The sequence below is a fragment of the Pipra filicauda genome, unplaced genomic scaffold (genome assembly GCF_003945595.2).
Source record: "Pipra filicauda isolate LSUMZ 115617 unplaced genomic scaffold, ASM394559v2 scaffold141_size4267151_pilon, whole genome shotgun sequence".
NCBI lineage: Eukaryota > Metazoa > Chordata > Aves > Passeriformes > Pipridae > Pipra > Pipra filicauda.
This window is the reverse complement of record NW_024103896.1, coordinates 731,194-751,399: the sequence shown is the minus strand read 5'-3', so window position 1 is coordinate 751,399 and position 20,206 is coordinate 731,194. Positions and strand designations below refer to the sequence as shown.

Sequence of the window (20,206 nt, the reverse complement as noted above, 5' to 3'; positions counted from 1 at the left end):
GTTTCTATGAAAGGAAACAGCCTCCAGAGTCCCTCACTGAAAGGATGGGGCCAAAAATAAAATTGCTAATGTGCACGTAGGCATATAGGAGTGAATGAATGATGCTGTTCCCTTTTATCCATAGAGTTCATATGGAACCACAGAATCACAGAATGATTGGAGCTGGAAGGGACCTCTGGAGGTCATCTACTGCAACCCCCCCTTGCTCAAGCAGGTTCACCTAAAGTAGCCTGCACTGGATTGTGCCCAGGAGGAAATTACTCCTGTTAACAACCAAAACTCTTTAGCACTTGTTTTTCTTTTTTTCCAGAGCCTGGTGCTTGGATTTCTGTAATATGGTAATCATGAAACTACTTTTTTTTTTTTTTAACTAATATAAGCCATTATTTTTAAAACTAGATAAAACTGGATGTAAGGGCAGAAGGGATCATTATAACTTTCTCTTACATAATGAATCAAAGAACTTCACTAATAATTTCTGCCTCAATATACTATAAATTCTGTTTGAGATATTTAAAAAAAAATCCTCAAGACATCTGGTGGCAGATAATTCCTCACAGTCTCACACTGCTGCTCAGTAATAGGCAGGTATATATCAATTAAATCCACAGGATTTATCAAGAACCCTGCACATACTCCCAAATAGCCAAATGAAAACCAGCTCTACTGTTTTGTCTTATCCCATTCACTTTGAACAAAGCAATGATTTCATCTCCAAAATATCTTGAAAGGTTTAGGCATCTTTTATTCTCATTCAGCCCTTTCCCATTCTCAGCTGGGATTATTGCAATGTTTTTCAGAAAACAGTTCATGACTGCTAATGAGCCACAACTATGCTATGATAAACAGATAAATTAAAGCAGCATTCTAAAATGCTTGGTACTTAAAAGACAATATCTATGCACACAGAGCTTCAATTTTGCATGTATGTTGCTGCACAAATCTCTTAGAGGTTCTTTTTTCTTCATCTTTCTATGTAGAAAGATTTGTACTTGTGCCTTGGATTTCAGGTCTAAGCCCTCTTGAAGGTAGCAGAGAAATTCCCCTAGACTTTAAGGTGGTCAGTTCACTCTGTGCTGTTGTTACATAAACTTGAGGCTTTTAGAAACAGAACAAAAGTGTCTTTATTTTACAAGTAACTGGAGCATTGTACTGGTACTCTAAACAAATATAAGCCTCTGTCTTGAGGAATTTATGACCCACATTTTAGTTTAACGTGTAGTCCTAAATATTTTAATGGTCCTGTTTGATATTATCTGATGTGTCCACATGACTCTTTGTAGGATCTGAGCTCAAAGACATAATGCACAGTATGAATTACTGCCCTCTTTCTTCCCAGTTTCATTATGGTTTCAAAAAAATTTAGATCCAATACTTGAATTTTTACTCCTATAACATGACTGCTGTTTTTAATGAACAGCTACCAGTCTTTACCCCATTGCTAGTATTGTTCTTCCCATTTGGTAAAACCCCCAAGGGACAGGAAAATGACCTTAACTTAGAGTGTGTTTCATTGTCATGGAGGTCAACTTTGCACTGGTCTGCAAATTCTAAAGGATAATCTGATACCACTGCAAGTCACGTTAAAAAAAATAAATAAAAATTAAAAAGAACAAAGAATAAGAGACAAAATCCAAAACCACTAAAACCCCTAATAAATATTCTTCTCCCTAAACAGCTTGAGTTTCTTTTAAAGGTCGTTACAGATTCCTTAAGCAGGTATGTCTTTTTTAATCAAGTCATCAAAATTTTCTGAGACTCAGGTTTCTGAGGAGTTAGGCTCATGATAGTTTGCCTCTAACCTGCATTTTGAAATAAAACTTGGAGCATTTCAAAAATGTTAATTTTCATACTTAACATACAATGCTACACAAAGCACTTACAGTGTTTGTGTGGGCATTTCTGAAAAGCTCCTTCACTTGGAACTTCCCCATCTGATTTCAGCAATATGGTCAGGCCACGTGTTTTTGCAGTGGAAAACAGGATAAATGTTATTTTAGATAAGAGACCTAACTGCACACAACCAAAAGGACTGTGGAAGATCTGATTTCTATTTCTGGTCTCATCCCCAGGAGAATTGCTCCTGGGTGATGCTGGTAACTCACATCAGAGTCCCATACCTCAGTTTCTCCTCCATAAGCAGAGAACATCTTTTGTAAAGCACTTCACAGAAAGCCTTTTATAGAAAAACACTCTGTAAAAGCTTTCCACCTCTTTTTCAAATTAAAAATCTCTTTGCCTTTACAATGAAAACTGAGCTATGAACACATAGGTCATGATTTCCCCCCTTGTTGAACACCAAGGAAAATGTTGCCTTTGTTTCTGATACAAACTGAATTGGGTTTCTAGGCCATGATCCTGTTGGCTGCTCTTGTGCATGCTTCAATCTGTGATTCAAAAGAATCTCAATGGATGCACTGACTGAGCATCATCAGTTCTAGAAGCCACAACTCACTACTTTCTTTAGTTAGATACAAATTATTTTCCTCTAAAAAAGAAAAATGTTCTCAAGACAGTTACAAATAAGATACAAGTTTCATTCCTGGGGTATTTTTTAAGAAATATTATCAGTTTCTTGGCTCAAATTTCAAGTTGTAGGAAATTGGCACAGATCCATTACAGATCCATTATCATTAAAATGAGCGGCAATTGGGAACCAGAAGGAACAATGGTTTCGGGCACTAACTTTCTGCCGCCTATTTGTCTAGACTACTCCATGATGAGAATTGAATAGCACCATTTGGCTTTGTTTGAGCTGAAATTTTCAGCAGTTTTTTAAAGATGACCTTCAAAACTATGTATTTGAAGAGAAATATATCCATATAAAAATCAAGATCCTCCATTTTCTGGGATTTTTTGTGACATTTTTGTGCATACACAAGACTACCTTAAATTACCATGAATATACACCAAAGAATGGTTTGAAATTTTATGACTAATAGAAAGCAAATGTATTTCGAATATCTTTTCATTATACGTGCTAGGTTCTAAGTTCATTTTTTTCTCCTAAGTTAAAGATTTTGCCATCTATTTATTTTTTTATAAAGTTAAATATATTAATTTAGATTGTCTCCCTATTTGACTACAAAGAAGTGCTATTATTTCTCTATGTGCAAATTATGGAAACAGATATCAAAATACTTTCTTCTTTCCTGCTCAGTTTTTTGCTTGTTTGTTTGATTGGGTTTGAGTGGGGTTTTTTGCCTTTTGTTGTTGTTGTTGTTGTTTGTTTATTTGTTTTATTTGTTTTGGGGTTTTTGTTTGGTTATTTTTTAATTTTTTTTTAAAGTAAAAGGGAAAATTTTGGGAAGGTTTCAGAAGTTTTAGAGACCTTTTTAGTAAGTCTTACCCTGGAAGAAATTTTTATTTTTTTTTCAAGACAAGGGCAAGTTTTTTAAGTGATCTCCAACTTTTTATATGGAGGTGTCATTTCAGATGGTACAGGACTTTCTTGTTCATCAGAAGATGGTGCAGTAAGATAGCAGGGATTGGAAATTGAAGTTAAAGAAATTAATGTTATACATAAGTGAAATAATTGACAACTGAAACAAGCTGATCTAAAGGCTTGTGAATTTTCCATTTTTTAACATCTCAATTTAAAGTCTGCATGTCTTTCAAAATTCCTTGAGAATTTAAGGTTAAACAAGAAACAATGCAGGGATTACTGGGTAATGCTCTGTGGCTTATGTTAAGAAGAGACTCAAATTAGTTGGAACATAAGAGCTTCTTCTCTTCTTAAAATTTGTGAATCATCCAAAAATTTTTCTACCAAATGAAGAGAGGAGAAGAATGAAGACTGCAAATATTTCTGAAGAGGGGAAAAAAAGAAGAAAATAATCCCTCTAGAAAAACCCACATATGTATGTGAGGACTTCAGCAATAACTTGAGAATATAAAGTACTGCTGAACTGTCAAATCACTCATAGACAGAGAAAACTGCTAAATACTTCTAACACCAGTAGCATTTCTGGCACATTCCTCTCCAGTGCTGTTCTGTGCAGTGTAAGACTCTCTCCTGCCTTTTTCATCCACCAACCTAATTTCTCACTGTCGCGCTTCTTTTATCAATTCCCATATCATTCTGTTCTCTTGGGTTTGTTTTTGTTTTTTTTTTTTCTTTTGACATTATCAGGCCCAGCTACAAGAGAAAGGTTCTCCCTGGTGCTTCAGGGCAATTTTGCATCCTTCCCTTGTGCACACAGCACAGGTAGTCAGGAGCAGAGTGGAGTCAGCAGGAAAAGACCAAAGATCCTAATGGGATAGAGCAACCTAAGCCCTCGCTACTAGCACCAACCACCGTTTCCTGTGCTGAACCCCATAGACAAATTAATGAGTATAATGTCTTCTTCAAGAAGAATCCTGTGTAGCCTTTACTGCATCTCAGCTGTTCTCGCATTTTACGAGTAAAACCATGTAAAAAAAATTTTGGAATGTCATCAGTAAAGTGGGCAATCAAGAAAAGCATGAGCTTGATACCATAATGAGAAAAACTCCTGCAGAAATGTGCTAAATGTAAAATTCTGAAAAGTTTTTTATGAGATACAGAAGCCATAATGCTCACTGTCAAAGTAAGGAGTTGGGATAAGATTCACTACAATAAGTTTAGTTTGCTGACAGGCCTGACTGCTGGTGTAACTCACCTCAATGACTTCAGCACACTTGTGGAGTGAGGGAGAGAAGGAACAAGATGCAAGTATGTCTGTAATTTGGTTCCCGTGCAGAGGGTCCTCCCAGGCAGTTATGCTTAGAAGCAGCTATGCACCCCAACCCACTTAGTTGCCCACAGCTGCAGATTTATTCTTAGTTTCAGGAATGTGAATCCTCACAGACATGGTAATGGCTTCATGTCAGCTAGGAGACAGGTTTTCTCCTCAAGATATTTCTCTCTGTGGGTGGATGAGGGGGGTTTAGTGACATCTGATTTCTGAACCACATCAGTCACTTCAGGTATCAAAAAGACTTGCCTGGATTACACTGGTCTTGCTAGTTCTGTAACCTGTACCTACATGCAGCTCAGTGTGTTTCATTAAGAAATCCTACTGTAGGTATATGACTGAAGCATAAGACACAGCCAAGCTCCATCTGCTCTGCAGCCTTGAGAAGAAAAATGAGAGATGCATACTGCAGGTTGGGCTGACAGGATGGGTGCTGTACCCCTGTGCTGGCATAGAACTGCATCTCAGCCCACAGGCCACAGTGAGAACTGGTGCTCATGATGCCATGTTACTTGTAGAAACACAGTAGTAGGTCAAGGAAGTCAAGGTGATGTGCCATGAGGCCTCACAAGCCTCTTTGTAAGTGCAGGCCTCTCTATTAGAGTCTCCTCTACTTGCCATAGTAGATATTTGCTCCTTGGCTAAGCCAAGACCAGCAGAATAAACTCAGGCAAACACAAGGACTGCAAAAGGATCCTGCATTTCTCCATCAACCAGGAGGGAAAAGCAGGTTTCTTTGACACATTTACCCAAGAAAATCCAGAACAAAGTCCATGCATATTCTAGAAAACTTCTTCCAGAAATTCCAATGCACAGACATCCTCTCTGAGAACAAACATGCACTCAGAATTATCCTGCTGTTCCCTGGGAAAGAGTTCAGGCCTTAATATAATAAATGTACAAGAACATAATTCAGGCAAGAACATCAAGGTTTCTATTTCTTTCAAAAGTTGATGGATTATAGTTTGCTTATTTAGCCTTTAATATTTATTGCGGTGATTCTGAATATCCTGAGTGGTGCTGAACATTATCCTATCCAATCTCCTTCTTTTGAGCACATCTTAAATACACGAAAAGTTTTGTCCTTTCTGTGTACTAAGCCCTGCTTTGTCAAGCCATTCAGCTAAGTCATTACTAAAAATTATCTTCTGTTCTTAACCTTCTATATTCTCAAGATTTCCCTGATCATTACAAACTCCAGCCTGTGCCCCTTGACAATGTCTCAATACAACAACCTTACTGCTCACATTCTTATGCAGTACAACCAGCCACTGCTCAGCTGAAGTCAATGAAGGGACACTGATTTATGAGATCTGTCTCTTCCCTATCTTCATTTCTGTTAAGTGACCTTTCAATGAAAACGAGCGTATGGAAGGGTAAAATCTGACATGGGAATAAGACAAAATATATTATGAAGATAAGCAGGTTTTCTACCTTGCTGAACACAAGCACTTCACTTGAAAGACAACCCCTGGGGAAATTTAGACATGTCAGTAGTCTTCAACCTGTTTCTAAATGAACTATAATATATGATAAATTTTTACAACAAGCAAGCAAATTTGCACCAATTAATGATATTATAAACAAAAATCTATTGCTTTTAAGAACAAACATAAACTTTTCTTTCAGTTAGGTGCCAAAATTTGGCTGACTTTGTACATTAGAGGAATCAGGCAAGTCTGCCACATGGATGAAAACATATATCCTTTTGTGATGCAAAGCTACATAGAGCTCTGTACAAGCTATTTGCTGTATGGTCTTCAAAGAGCTGAAGCATCCATTAAGCAAAAGACAACAGGTACTCATTCGCACATGAATCTGACAGTGTGTAATACTGTTAGTAGACTGTACTTGCTAAGAATGCTAGCAATAAATTTAATGTAATGAAATGAAAAGTCAGACGTGTTAGAAATTATTTATGTAGAAATAAGTCTGTTCTTTGAGGAAGGACAATGAACTGGGTTCTCAGACCAGTCTGACAGTGTCCATATAAAAAATGAAATCATCTAAGCCAAGCAAAGCATTCTACTGCTAGGGTTCCAAAGGATGAGAAGAAAAGTAATAAGTCATGGAAGTCCTAGTGAAACAGGTAGACCAGGCCATCCACACTGTTTCATATATTGTACCTCCACAGTATTCCAGTAAAATAGTGACAACAGGTAACATTAACAATAAATTCAGGGGGATAAAATCCTGTCTCCATTGAAATCAAAGCAAAATTTCACCATTTTCAGAATCAGGATTTCATCTTTGAGTACTTTTATTTTCAAGTATTCACAGCGAAGAGATGTCTGGAGAGGTGTCCGGCTTTCAGCGCTCAGCCCCTCTAATTGTTTCCTGCTCTTAAAAAAATTTGTATTATTAGATTTTGAGAGACATATTAACACTTAGCTCCACTGGCTTCTTATCTATTTCAGGAACATCCAAACAATAATAACTAAAATAAATAACTTTGCTTGTTTCCATCATCATCAGGGGACTGGCATCATACATTTTTTCTTCCTTCTCTTCCCTCTATCCATCCTGCACTAGCCTTCTTTTATTGCTCGCTCTGGTCATGGTTAATGTGAGGACTATTTCTTCTTCTTTCACCTTCACTGCCTCTTTTCAAGGCTTAGCTGAAAGTGACTGCTTCTTCTAGCCAACATAATAACAAGGAGTTTTTATTTTTTCATTCAGGTATGTCATTTGGAAGAAGGAGAGCTATTTTCCAGGATACTCAATATATTCAAGACCTCCTAAACATACAACACTACTCTTTTGATTTGTCTCTATCCATAAAAGGATATAGGCAAACATATATCCCTAAAAAAGGGCTGAAAGAATGTTTTCTAGTGTTTACAGCCTTTCAGAGGAAAGCCTGTTAAAATACAAGGGAATCTGTCACTATAAATGATGGAATCCCACAAGACAAGAGTGAGGATTAGCCTAACAAAACATCTGCCTATGTCAACAGTGAAACAAAGCTCCATCAGACACTGATCCAGGCAACTTAACATCTTCCTCAACCACCACCACCTCCCCACTGACAGCTGGCCATGCGTACAAAGCATGTCTGACTCTCCCAGACACCACTCAAAAGACTGAAAAGATAGCGCAAGTGTGGCTTCCTGACAGTTCTGTCTAAGGACTTCACACCAAAAGCGTGTACAATGCTATAAAGGTTTCACTCTCCCTCACAGCAAAGAGGTAAAGGTTTTATTTCTCCCAAGAAGACAATCTTACTTACTTGGGATAGCGTCTCTGCTGAAAGATGGGCAGAATCTCTGTATCTTGATTTGAATGTAGAAGCAGTAAATCCCGAAATCTTTCTGTCAGGACAAAGAAAAAAAAAGGAAAAGAAAAGAAAGAAAAAAAAAAAAAAAAAAAAAAACAAACCCAGACTGTGACTCTGTACTGTAAGTTCAGGCCACAAGCAAGCAAGCAGTAATATCAGTGAATTCTCTTCTCCAGAAATATTTAGCAGAGGACAAGACTAAGTGTACAGGGACTAAAGATCAACTGTAAAACACCTTAATATTTTAAAATGTAATTTTTTTTCATTCAATATTGAATTCTAGTAGTCCTTATAAGTTTCTGAGGTCTGCATAGAGGTCTTTGGGGTATCATACTGACAGCCATAAACAGTCCTGCCTTGAAGAGCTTAGTCTAAACAGAAAGGAGAAGGCACTAAGAATTCACCAGCCACTGAAGGATCATAGTAGTTTAAACAAACATAGATTAATTAATTAATCTAAATTAAACTGCAGTACAAATCCTTCAGTAACCAATTCACAGGTATTTGCAAGGATTGTTGGAAGACTGGATTGCTTTTTCACCACTATTACGTATTTTAAAAACTGCAGGATAGGATCATCTGAAGAAGGTAAAGCTTTTGTAACTTATCTTCACTGAGCACCAAATGAAGGGGTGGTTGTGGTTTGCGTAGCTGCCTTTGATGCCTTTCTTTCTCTAGAGGTGGTTAGACACAATATGTCAAATGGGATCTGTAGGAGCTTCTAGTGGTACTGATTTCTCAGTTCCTTGAAGATGGAAACCTCCTCAAAATTCACTTGATACCCAGATTCAGGGATAGAATTTCCCCCACAGATCAAATCCCTCTGGTACACCTGTAGCTGGGACATGCTCTGTTTGCTTCTTTCCTTCCATCACCTGCAAATTTTAATCAGTCCTACAGTGGCACAGAACCTAGGACATAGGTGATACCCTTCCTATCTCCTACTCTTCCTGTAATACCTAAAAACTGTGGATTTAAGTCTTCAGCAACAGGTATTACCCTTCATTTCCTAAACCATAGTTTGCAACCTGTGTTGTGTATAGCAGCTGTACCATGGATTTCTCTAACCTATTCTTCCACAGCAGTTCTTCATCCTGGGAACTGAACCTGAGGGTAAATGTAGTCCTCCTCCTTTTAGATCCCTATGTATCTCAAAATATCCTCTAACGTTGAATATATAGATAAGGAAATCAAGGGACAGAAAAGCATTTAGTTTTATATAATGCTACATCATCATAACTAAACTCCATTAATTTGGATATAATTCTGCCAGGTAGCCACTAAAATGGAAAAAATCCCCACCCAAACCCATACTTCATAAAGTTGTAATACCTTGAAGAAAGCACAGTAAATTCAGAAAGAAAACTCTCTTGTTAAGGGCTTAGTTTTAAAGGTCAATTGTCTCACATCTCTCTAGTCTTTCACCGGATGGCTAACACATATTGCAAACATCTTGGACAAGATACCAGGATCTACCAGTGAAGAAACAAGAGCTTATCTTTGTTCCTTTATTTCTATACCTCTTCAGATTCAATTTTGAAGAAAATAAGCACTCCTACCTCCAAAAATCTTACCATATCCTCAAAATGTAGCTTAGCTTTCCTGCACCTAACTAGAGCAGGGACTGGACGTGGCCAACAAAAATAAATGCAATGCTGTAAAGATGAAGTGAAAGCCAATGAGTGCCTGTCACGGAACAGCCTGCTCACTGTCTTGACAAAAAGCTTACCATTTAAAGCTACCTGCCTAAACATGATACACTATGATCTTGAAAGGCACTGGACAAGAACTGAAAGGCTTAAGAAAGCTTTCACTGATGCAAAATATCCCACTGCGTATCTTCAGAGCTAGAACATTAGCTTCTACCTCTACCTCAGGAATCTTCCAATGTAATTCAAGCTACTGGTGCATTTCCAGGAATCCAGGAAAGTCTTCATACGAACAACAGCCTTTATGTGCGCATAGTGAATGTGTGTGCCTGAATGAGGAAGTTTATAATGGCAAACACCAAATGACAGCACTTCTTTCCATAACTTGAAGATTTTGACCTCCAGAATCACGTCAGTGATTCAGTGAGACACCATGGTTAAGGATCTGCCTTTGTGGTGGCATGACTGATTTATTTTTGAGAGCCTGTACCGAGGTTTAACAGAAATGCAAAACATGGACAGACATGCTCTTATTCAGTTCAGTGCTGCACAACACCACATTACAGGTAGGTGAGCAAAGCTGTTTTGTCAGACCTTGCAAAAGGCCTGTGACTCTGGGAGAGACAAAACATCTTGGTGGGTGCGTAGATATGTCCTGCTCCACTGTTCTCTCTCAGATGGATATCACCCAGGCGGAGGGTCGTATTCGATCTCTACCCCCTATCCTGTGACTTTTTCTTGTACTGCTACCCTTTCCCATTGATCAAGGCTAGCTGGCTGCACTCCAGGACTCAATTCAACAAGCTGCGATCTTGAAAATATTTTGAATAGTAATGTGACAGGGCAGGCCAGTACTGGAGCAAAACCAGCCAAGTTATGGCATCTGAAATTGGCCTAAACAGTTTTCCTACTGGATCTTGTTTTAGTTAAAGTCAGCTTTTATTTTTTTCCCCATGTTATGGCAAATTTCCCAGGCAGATTTATTTTCTTTTCACCATATGACTTTACTCATTTTTCCATGTGGCGTGGCTTAAGCTCAGCCAGCAACTAAGCCCCACACAGCTGCTCACTCACTCCCCTCACAGTGGGATGAGGGAGAGAATCAGAGGAGTAAAAGTAAGAAAACGCATGGGTTGAGATAAAGACTGTTTATTAGGACAGAGAAGTAAAGAAATAATAATCATAGTGGTAATAATAATAATAATAATAGGAGTAAAATAATTAGAAGATACAAAACAAGTGATGCACAATACAATTGCTCACACTTGCCAACTAACGCCCAGCCAGTTCCTGGGCAGTGGCCCCTGGCCAACCTTCCTCACGGTTTATGTACTGAACATGATGCCATATGGTATAGAATATCCCTATGGCCAGTGGGGGTCAGCTGTCCTGGCTGTGTTCCCTTCCACCATCTTGTGTCTCCCCAGCCTTCTCACTGGCAGGGCATGTAAAGCTGAAAAGTCCTCGTCTTAGTATAGACACTACTTGGCAACAGCTAAAGTTATCAATGCTATCAATGTTATTCTCATCCTACATTCAAAAGACAGGACTGTACCTACCAGCTATTAGTAAGAAAATTGACTCGATTCTAGCTCAAACCAGCACACCAGAGAAACACTGTATGGTAGCGTTCCACCTCATCTCAAGTCCATACTACAACTTCCTCTGGCACATGTAACCTTTCATGTCCTGTAAATCCACAGCACAGAAGCCTTTAGGACTGATTTGTCCCATGGGACCATTATCTACAATGTGTTACTCTTCAGGTCTATGCTATGTTTGTGCAGTATAAAAATCACTCTACTACTGCCTTTGAGGACTATCCAGCGAGGTGATGAGGGAGATGATGAGAGTGTTGGTAGCTATGGACAAAACATAGGTAATTTTGGTGCTCTTACAGAACTAAATATGAGAAGACTAATGCTTGACAAGAGAAGGCCTTTCAATTTGCGAGAAAAAAATATCACAATGATACCTTCCCAAAGAGGGTGGGAATCTTTTCAAAAACCTAAGACTTTCTTCTAATTCTTGCTACAACAACAAATGAAAGATTTGGGAACTACTTAAGCTAATAATTAGAGCATTTTTATATTATTTTGATTTGCAATCACTAGTTGATCAATAGACCTAATGTCATAGACAATCTTTTTATTGCTTGGATAATTTTAGAGAGACATCTTCCAAAATTGTGTTCTTACTATAGTTTAGTATCTAAAATGTGATGCTTTTGTCTAGGTGTTTCTCTGTTTAAAAAAAAAAAAAAATTACTTAACCAAGGCTGCTTTCTTACTAAAGCTGGCAATTATCTTCTCTGTTTCTCATTCTATCCATGCAATTTACATTAGTTTAAGTCTGTACTAGCTAGTCTCCTAATGATTTTTCACATTGTTCTGAGATCAATAACACCAGTGATTGTTTTGTCACACTGTTGAGTGTGACACTGCAGTCTGTTTCACTGATGCTCCCGTGAGTCTACCCGCAGGACATAGTTCTCACAGACATCAAGAACAGTCATGACTTATGCTCAAACTTATCTTTCCAATATGCTGTGTTGCAACTTCTTCCTGGCTTTCATTTTGAGTGTACAGTTCCTTCCAAATCCTTTATTATGAGCCAGTGAGAAGTCCTCAGTTAAATTTAGACAGTCTCATTGAGACCATATATGTTTAGCTAAACATGTAACATAGTTACCTGTGATGACTAGAGGCTGGATGTAATAACACAGTGTTATCCCCTGTCCTCCCAAATCAGGAAGGTTGTAGACTATAAAGAAGAGAAAGTTTGCCATTGCAAGCTTTACAGATTTAACCTGTCCTATACATATACATTTCTTCCCTGTCTCTCATCTAATTCTTCTCTCTATTCTACCTTTTATTCCTCCACCCCTCCAAGCATAACATATTCACAAGTCAGCTGCTGGAATCTCAGTATTAAATGCTTTTAACATCTTTATAATACCTGTTATAGCAGTTAACAATTTACAAGGAGAGAAGGATGCATTTCAAGGGAAATTTTCCCTTTGAAATATTTAAATGGATTTCATATTTGTTCTCAAACAGAATGCAGTTGTGCTCAGCATGGTAACACTAATACCAGAAAAATGTAAGCAAGAATGCGCATATAGTCTGAAGCTCATTCAAACTGGTTACACAGGCAAGCTTCCTTCTTCCAGGACACACTATTAGAAAAGTGGAAAGAGAGACAAAGGGATTTTTTGCAATATTTTAATATATGAGGCTCGCAAAGCAAAGAAAATCAACTTATATAGAAGGTCCTTGTGAGTTAAAACACATTATTATTCACATTCTGTAGACATCTGTAGACAGAGACACACTGTGGTGCACAAAGAGCACTGGCCTTGTTTTTCAAAGCTGTCACATCCCTGAACCTCTTACTGCTTTTGCACTTCAAAAATTATGCCAAAGGTCACACACTGCAGTTGAAGAAGATTTGACTTTAAAAGTCAAATCTTGTGGTTGTCTTTTCTTGCTCCTTCTTATCACAAAATACCTTACAGAAAATAACAGCAAAGTCCCTCTGCTTCCACTCTGCTGTGATTTTTCTCCTCTGAATTCTGAGGGTCTTGAAAAATCAAATCTCTGCTGTTTCAGAGTTTGATGGGTATGAGGTCACAGCAGTATATAACTCAGGTTTGCAACATTACTTATTTGTTTATCCCAATCACCTTTTACCCAGCAGCCTCCCATTCTGAATCTCTAACAAAAAATGGTTGAATTGCATGCAGTCAACTCAATTAAGAACACTGTAAAACTGATGGCAACTTCTTTTTACAGGATAAGTATTTTTTTAATATCAGTTTTATGGATTAGTTTTTAAATCAAAGTTCATAAGAATAAATAGAAGTGTGATTAGAAAGCAACCAGAGAATGGGAGAACAGAATAGCCTTATCAATTTTACAGTACAGAAATTGTGATCCAGCAGCCAGCATAGCTGTCTACCAAAAGGTATATCCATAGTGACACTCATGTACATTTGGATATTTTGTAGTCATGTTTCTGAATTCAGCTGTTCTGCATTCACTGAGAAATAAATATCAGTTCCACCTTTCACTCATGGACACTTGCAAGTCCTGTAGTTTCAAACTAAAAAGTCTGCCTAGTTTTATGCAAAATACAGAGTGGTCTGGAACACCTTTCATATAGCTACTTTCACAATAGCTACTCAGAAACTTGTGATAATTAAAACGATGAATTTAAAAATGTCAGATTTCTTAAAATAGCTGACAGCATTTAAAAGGATTTGAGATCCACTAATCTGATTTGTTTTTAAGCTCTGTAAATTTGGAAATGCTGTCATAAGTAGTTCCTCAGTGCCTTGTAAAAATAAAAGGCATTTAGGAAGAAGTCTTTGACAGTTAAGGGCTTTAAAACTATGATGAGCAACAAGATCACATAAAACTGAAATGTCCAATATTTTAGTTTGACCTGTGGTTTATTAATGGCCAAAGTTCTTGAAGTTAAGGAACTGTCACTTCTTTCCTCTTGAAGAATCAGTGATACAAATATTCTTCATCAAATTAAAAGGGGAGGAAAGAAAAAGATGATGAGCAAAAAGTTTCAAAATGATTACATCAGCAGCCTTGGAAATTCCCTGAAACATATATATTTTGCTGATAGACAGGCTTTTTGACCAGCTTGAATTTTCATGTTTCTCAGTCCATTAAGCCTTACAGAGTTTAATTCTCTTGTTTTTTCACCACTATTTCCTTCCCTCTTGATCAGTCCTCTGAAAGACTAATTAGAGCCCACCATTTACAGAGCTACTTAAAACACCTGAAAACTAGTGAAAGCCTAGAAAGTTGAAAACTATATAAAAACCCCTTGCTGTTTCCATTTCTTTAAGGGAATTAGAGAAGCCTTTACAGAAATGCAACTGGACTCTTCATTTTCTAAGCTAGGTGAATAAACAATGATCATCCTTCAACATTTTCTTTTGCAGGACTTTATTTAAGCAGAGGGAAAAAAAAAATCATCTTCTCATTACACAGGTCAGCAGTGAACCTCCAGTCACTCTAGACCTGCATTATAGTCTTCCTTTCTCTGAAGAAAGCTTTTGTAAGCCTTGCTTTCCCTCCTAACCTGTCTTTGCTTCCTAAAGAGTAGGAAGCTCCTTCTCTTTCCCTAGCTGTATGTTTACTAGTTGGAAATCATTCCCTCTTCCTGATTCTGGCATTAGCAAATCCTTTCCCTGCTGGAACTCTAGGTGCCTTCTTGTGTCTTTAAATTCTCCAAACTATTATGTCAAAATTAGCTTAGATGGATTTATTTCTAACTAGACCTCCCTTATTTACACTATAAAGACACATTGCATGATTTAAGTATGTATACCCATATATCAGGAAATGAAGAAACTCAGTAAAAGGCAGTTCTTGTCCCAGGAGACTTTAAAAGATTGGAAGATGAATGACAAGAAGGAAAAAGCGTCACATGTTTTGTTTCAAAACCATGAGGAGAGTTGCTGAGGACCATATTTAGACTGCATTTTGTATGACTAACCTCACAAGACACCACCAAGTGACCCAGACTGCCCTTTAGCTATGCTGCCAGTACTGTGCTCCTCAGACAGCCAGTGAAGAGAAGTGGACACAACACCAAAGTCAAGCAGTCTTGATGCTCAATACTGAGTTAGAAATCCTTCTGTAGGTTACACAGCAACTCCCTAGAGGAGTTGGGAATTAGCTGACTGCTGGAGTTCAAAACCAATGTCACAGTCAGGAAAGTTTTTTCCTTAAAGGTACTCATTGTACTTGAAGACTATTTCTGTCATGACAGTAAAGCGCAATCCACAACTCAGCCCCTACAAAGTGCAACAGAAAAACAATGTTTCTAAATAACACAAGACTTCAACTTTAAAAAATATCTTTATAAATGCATGCCCTGAAGGAAACGTTATTTATGCAGATTTTTTTAGCACACATTCAACAGTTGCTGCCTTTGGCCAAGAAGAACTGTACTTTGCTGTTTGAAATTCCCCATGAGCGAATACAGAGAGGCTCAACTACCATTTCCCTCACTAGTGGTGTACTTTCCTCTTTCTGAACATGCCAGAATAAATGATGAGGGATCAGTGTATCCCTTTTGGCTTTAAGGTAATGTTGTGACATTTGATCTAAAAATCCTTGTATTCACAGAAAAAAAGAAAAAGAAAGATTCAAACTATGTAAGGTGGGGGGAATTCAACTGGTTCTCTCTTTGTAACTTGGAATCTGATACAGAAACTGGAGAAAGCCCAACCTTTCAAAAACTACACTGAAATGGAGCTCCTATCCAGCTGTGCAATTACTGCAATACTACCCAGCACTGCACAGCTCCAGAGGGTTTGCCTCTAAAAGGCTGAGCAAAGGCACAATTTGTCAGGATGTACTGGTTCACACCAAGGCCCCCCTACTCTAATATTTGGCTTCACTTGCAGACACACCTATGGAAAAATGATCACAGGGTAAGACCCTCCCACTGTCACCTCCCCAGCCTCCAACCATTTTTATGTCAGTGGATCTCATGAATCTAAGCCAGTTTGTCTATTAAGAAGTGAGTTTACTTCTCTAAAGTACTTGTCCAATCCCCAGGTAAACATCCTAATCCATCCCACATTCTTTGACAAAGAGTTCCATGTGTTTCTCATCTGTTACATGATCCATCACCTCATGTTTGCTGTGAAATAGTGTCTTACTGACACTATATACTGACTGTATTTGATGGCCAAAAGTTCTGATACTAGCAGAAATTGTAAGTAGTCAGGCCCTACCCAACTAGTCTTCCAGTGTTATGCACGATTTTTTAGACCATGACTATATTCCCCTAAATTATATCTTTTCAAGGCTAAAGAGTCCCTGAATAGTCAGTAACCCATGTTTGGAAGCCTTTCCATGCTTTTGATCATCTTTGTCATTCCTTCCTGAACCCTGTCCAGTGTTGTAGTCCGAAATTTGGATATCAGCAGAAAAGGAACTGCTGTGTTTAAACAGCAAGCCTTGGGCCACAGGGGCTGGGGAAAAACCCACCATCTAAAAGACCAGACAAGATCCATTGACATTCACTGGTGTGGATTGTCCTGTCTCCTCCAGCAGGATGTGGAGAAACTTTGCATGATGCTACCGTCCCTGCAGATATCCCTTTGTTTTCTCCCCTCCCTGTGTAATCTTTGTTTCAGGAAAAGCTGACCGTCCTCCCCCAGTGTAATCCTTCTTACTGGAAATATCCATCCTTTTCCCCCCAAATGTAAATAGGATCCAAGAAATGTAAATCCTTTTTCCCCTTTATGTCATCCCTGCTACTGGAAATGCTAATGGTTGTGGATTCCCCTACTTAGCATAAACCGGCCTCCTTATTAGCATGTTAAGCCCCCAAGACCCTTAAATAGCATTTGCATGTTCAATAAGCCATTCCAGTCTCTACCTCCATATCTGGATCGTTTTAGTTTCTGGGCCTTTACAGTCCAGTATCATGTCTGAGTGATGAGGATCAGACCTGCACACAGGATTCAAGTCCTGGTAGCACCACAGAAACACGGACCAGCTGCAGTCATCTCCTTGGCTTTATTCTCTGCTCTGCTCCTAATAATTTTTCTCTTTATTGCTGCTGACACTAAGCTGATGTCCTCATGGAAATAGTTATCATGACTCCAAAATGTTATTCTTGGGCTGTCATGGTCTCATCATTGCCAGCCATGTGTATTAGCTTGTCACCAAATATATTAAACACCAGTAAATACCCACGTGTATAAATGCACTGGTATTTTTAGTCAGGTCTATAAATAGGTTTGCAAGTGTAATATATTTTATACATTTGAACAAGCTACAAGAATTTTTCATTGAACATATCTATGCGGCAGTCACAAAATAATGGAATTAATCCTATCCAAGGCTAAAATTTTGCACTATAACAAAACCACCAACAACCACTGTGAACTTGTTCTTGTGCTTTTGTCTATTCATATTCAGTCTCAGTTTAAGCTGTAAGCATGGGATCATTTCACCCTCTTACTAATAAAGACACAGATTCTCAAATATGCAAATAAATTACTGTATAATAACTCCACAGAATCATAGAACAGTTGAGGGCAGAAGAAATCTATGGAGATTATCTAGTCCAATTCCCTTGCTCTAAAAAGGGTCAGAGAGAGCAGGTTGCTCATTGACATGTTCACTTGGGTTTTATGTATCTCCAAGGATGTAAACTGCACAAGCTCTCTAAGCAACCTGCTCCTATGCCTGATCACTCTCACAGTGGAAACATTTTTTTTTTTGCATTTAAAAAGAATGTTATGTATTTGAATTTGTGGCCATTAGCTCTTGTTCTGTCACTGGGCACCACTGAGAAGGGCCTAGTTTACTTCCTTACAGGTTCAAGTAGGTAGGACAAAAGGTCTTGGAGGAAACAATTACATGTCATGAGACTTGAATTCAAGACCTAATGAATCTTTTCTTGTGCAACATAAGGGGTGTTTTAAGGCTGAAAAGATTATATTTTGCCTTTGGCCACTGTTGCTGAGGTGGGTTTGCACAAAGTGTTTCGCATACCCAAAACACACAACAGACCAGTCTCCCACAAAGCATTTCTACTCCATTACAACAGAACAGGTGGGACATACCAGCAGATTTTGGCCTAGCAAAGGATGCCACTACAAACACATCACTGCTAAGTACATCTCAGTTCTTTGTGCCAACTACTTTCTGAAACATCACCCTAAATTTCAGTAATTCAAGTATTCAAGGCCAGGTTGGATGGGGCTTTGAGCAACTTGGTCTAGTGGAAGGTTACCTGCCCGTGGTAGGGGGGTTGGAACTAGATGATCTTTAAGGTCCCTTCCAACCCAAGCCACTCCATGATTCTATGATATAATTAGCAAGTCTGCTTATGAAAAAAAAATATAAATAGAAATATTTTGTGCTGTTTCCATTGATTGCCACCTTTGGATAAAAGTGAAAACGCATGTCTGTTTGAGGAGAGGGGCACAGCTGGCTTAGGAGACAACTGTCCCCAGAGCATGCAGTCAAGACACTGCTGCAGAATAAGCTTCAGACATGCTGGGAAAGTTAGATGCTGGCTTCCCTTAGTTGGGGCAAGGATGGAAAGAGAAAGGGAAACGCTAAGGAAATAGGAATTTGCAAAAAAAGATGGGAGCTTCCTTGTTAATGGACCCTCACCCAAAGCCTTGGACTATATAGTAAGAGATTGCCCAGTCCTCACCAGTCCAACTGTAACCATGAACGATGCTGCTTATCACTGAGGCTTTACCGAGGTTAGTAAGCATAACTTAGACTTGCTCACAGCCAAGTTGTGAGTTCCTACATGGCAGGAGCTAAACTGCTCTCAGGGTCTGTGCTAATGGCCAGAGGGAAACCCGAAATCCGCTGAATACTGTGCTTGGAGTGAACAGTGCTGATAGACACCCTGTGCGGGAAATGCCTGTCCAGCCAATGACTTAGCTGAAATAAAATGCTAGGAATAACAGTAAGGCTTCAAATAAGAAACAAAAGAAGAAACAGGGTACTAAAGGACTCAACTGATATCTAAAAATAATTTCCCCTGTGTTTTCAGCTGCCTGTCTCTTTCAGAGAACACACACAAATTCTTTAAAAGCACTCCTAGTGCTAGTTACACTAAAGCATAACACAGGATAATGTGATCAGAGCTCAGCTGGATCCTATTTTCCATATAAATTTTGCTAGTCAGCTGGGGATGATCCATTGGGAAGAAATGTACATTTTTTCCAAGGATCTAATTACATCTGAGGTTCCATTTCTCATAACATCTCTCAAAGGGTAATATCAAAACCTTAGCAGGAAATAATTTGAATAACTGACAAATTAAATGAGCCATTAGATACTGGTTGCTTGATTGTTGGTTTTTTTGGTTTTGTGAGTTTTTGTTTTATTTTTGGGGGGGTGTTTTTTTTTATTTTTGGGGGTTTTTTTGGCTTTTTTGGTTTCTTTGTAGGTGATAAAGTGTACTGCACACGAGTTATCAGGAAATGTATCTAAAGTTTGGTTTAATTTCACCTGATTGAGCAATTCTGTTATTTCTTCTTATATCTGAATTAGACAACTCATTTTTGAGAACTTAAGTCAGACAACTTCGTGAATATAAACTGCTACATATAACCTAGTCTGGGTAGTTTTTATTTATTCTTAATTAGTAATTTCTTAAAAATACCTGTATTTGTTCACTTAGCACTAGCTTTTGTGTAGATTTCCATCTTTCAACTCATCATCATGGCTAGGCTTCGCGAACAAAGATTTGGGGAGGGCTCTATAACGCTATAAACATAATGAAATACTAAATAGACATTTTTACATGACAGAAAGTCTCTTACTACTCAAGTCAACAGAAAAGGTATTTCCAGCCTTGAATGGGAGAGAAAAGCTGAAAAATATTACTATGCAATACTACATTGATAATTATTTTCTAGAACAAAGAACCAGTGGTTTAACATGATTTAGATCAAACTGTAAGGAAATGGTTTGGCATATACTTTTCTGAAAAAGTGATTTTGCCAACTGTGTAACTATACACTGTCATTAGATATCTACCTTTTGATTCAT

General features: G+C 38.2%; 1 protein-coding gene across 1 annotated transcript in view; it reads right to left on the bottom strand.

Annotated features, from left to right (window-relative positions):
* The window catches only part of NOX4 (NADPH oxidase 4), a 101,652-nt gene that overhangs the window by 27,482 nt on the left and 53,964 nt on the right, over nucleotides 1-20,206 (bottom strand). The window contains exon 13 of the mRNA XM_027744606.2: nucleotides 7,945-8,026. Coding sequence (XP_027600407.1) covers nucleotides 7,945-8,026 — 82 coding nt within the window. The remainder of the gene's footprint in view (nucleotides 1-7,944; nucleotides 8,027-20,206) is intronic.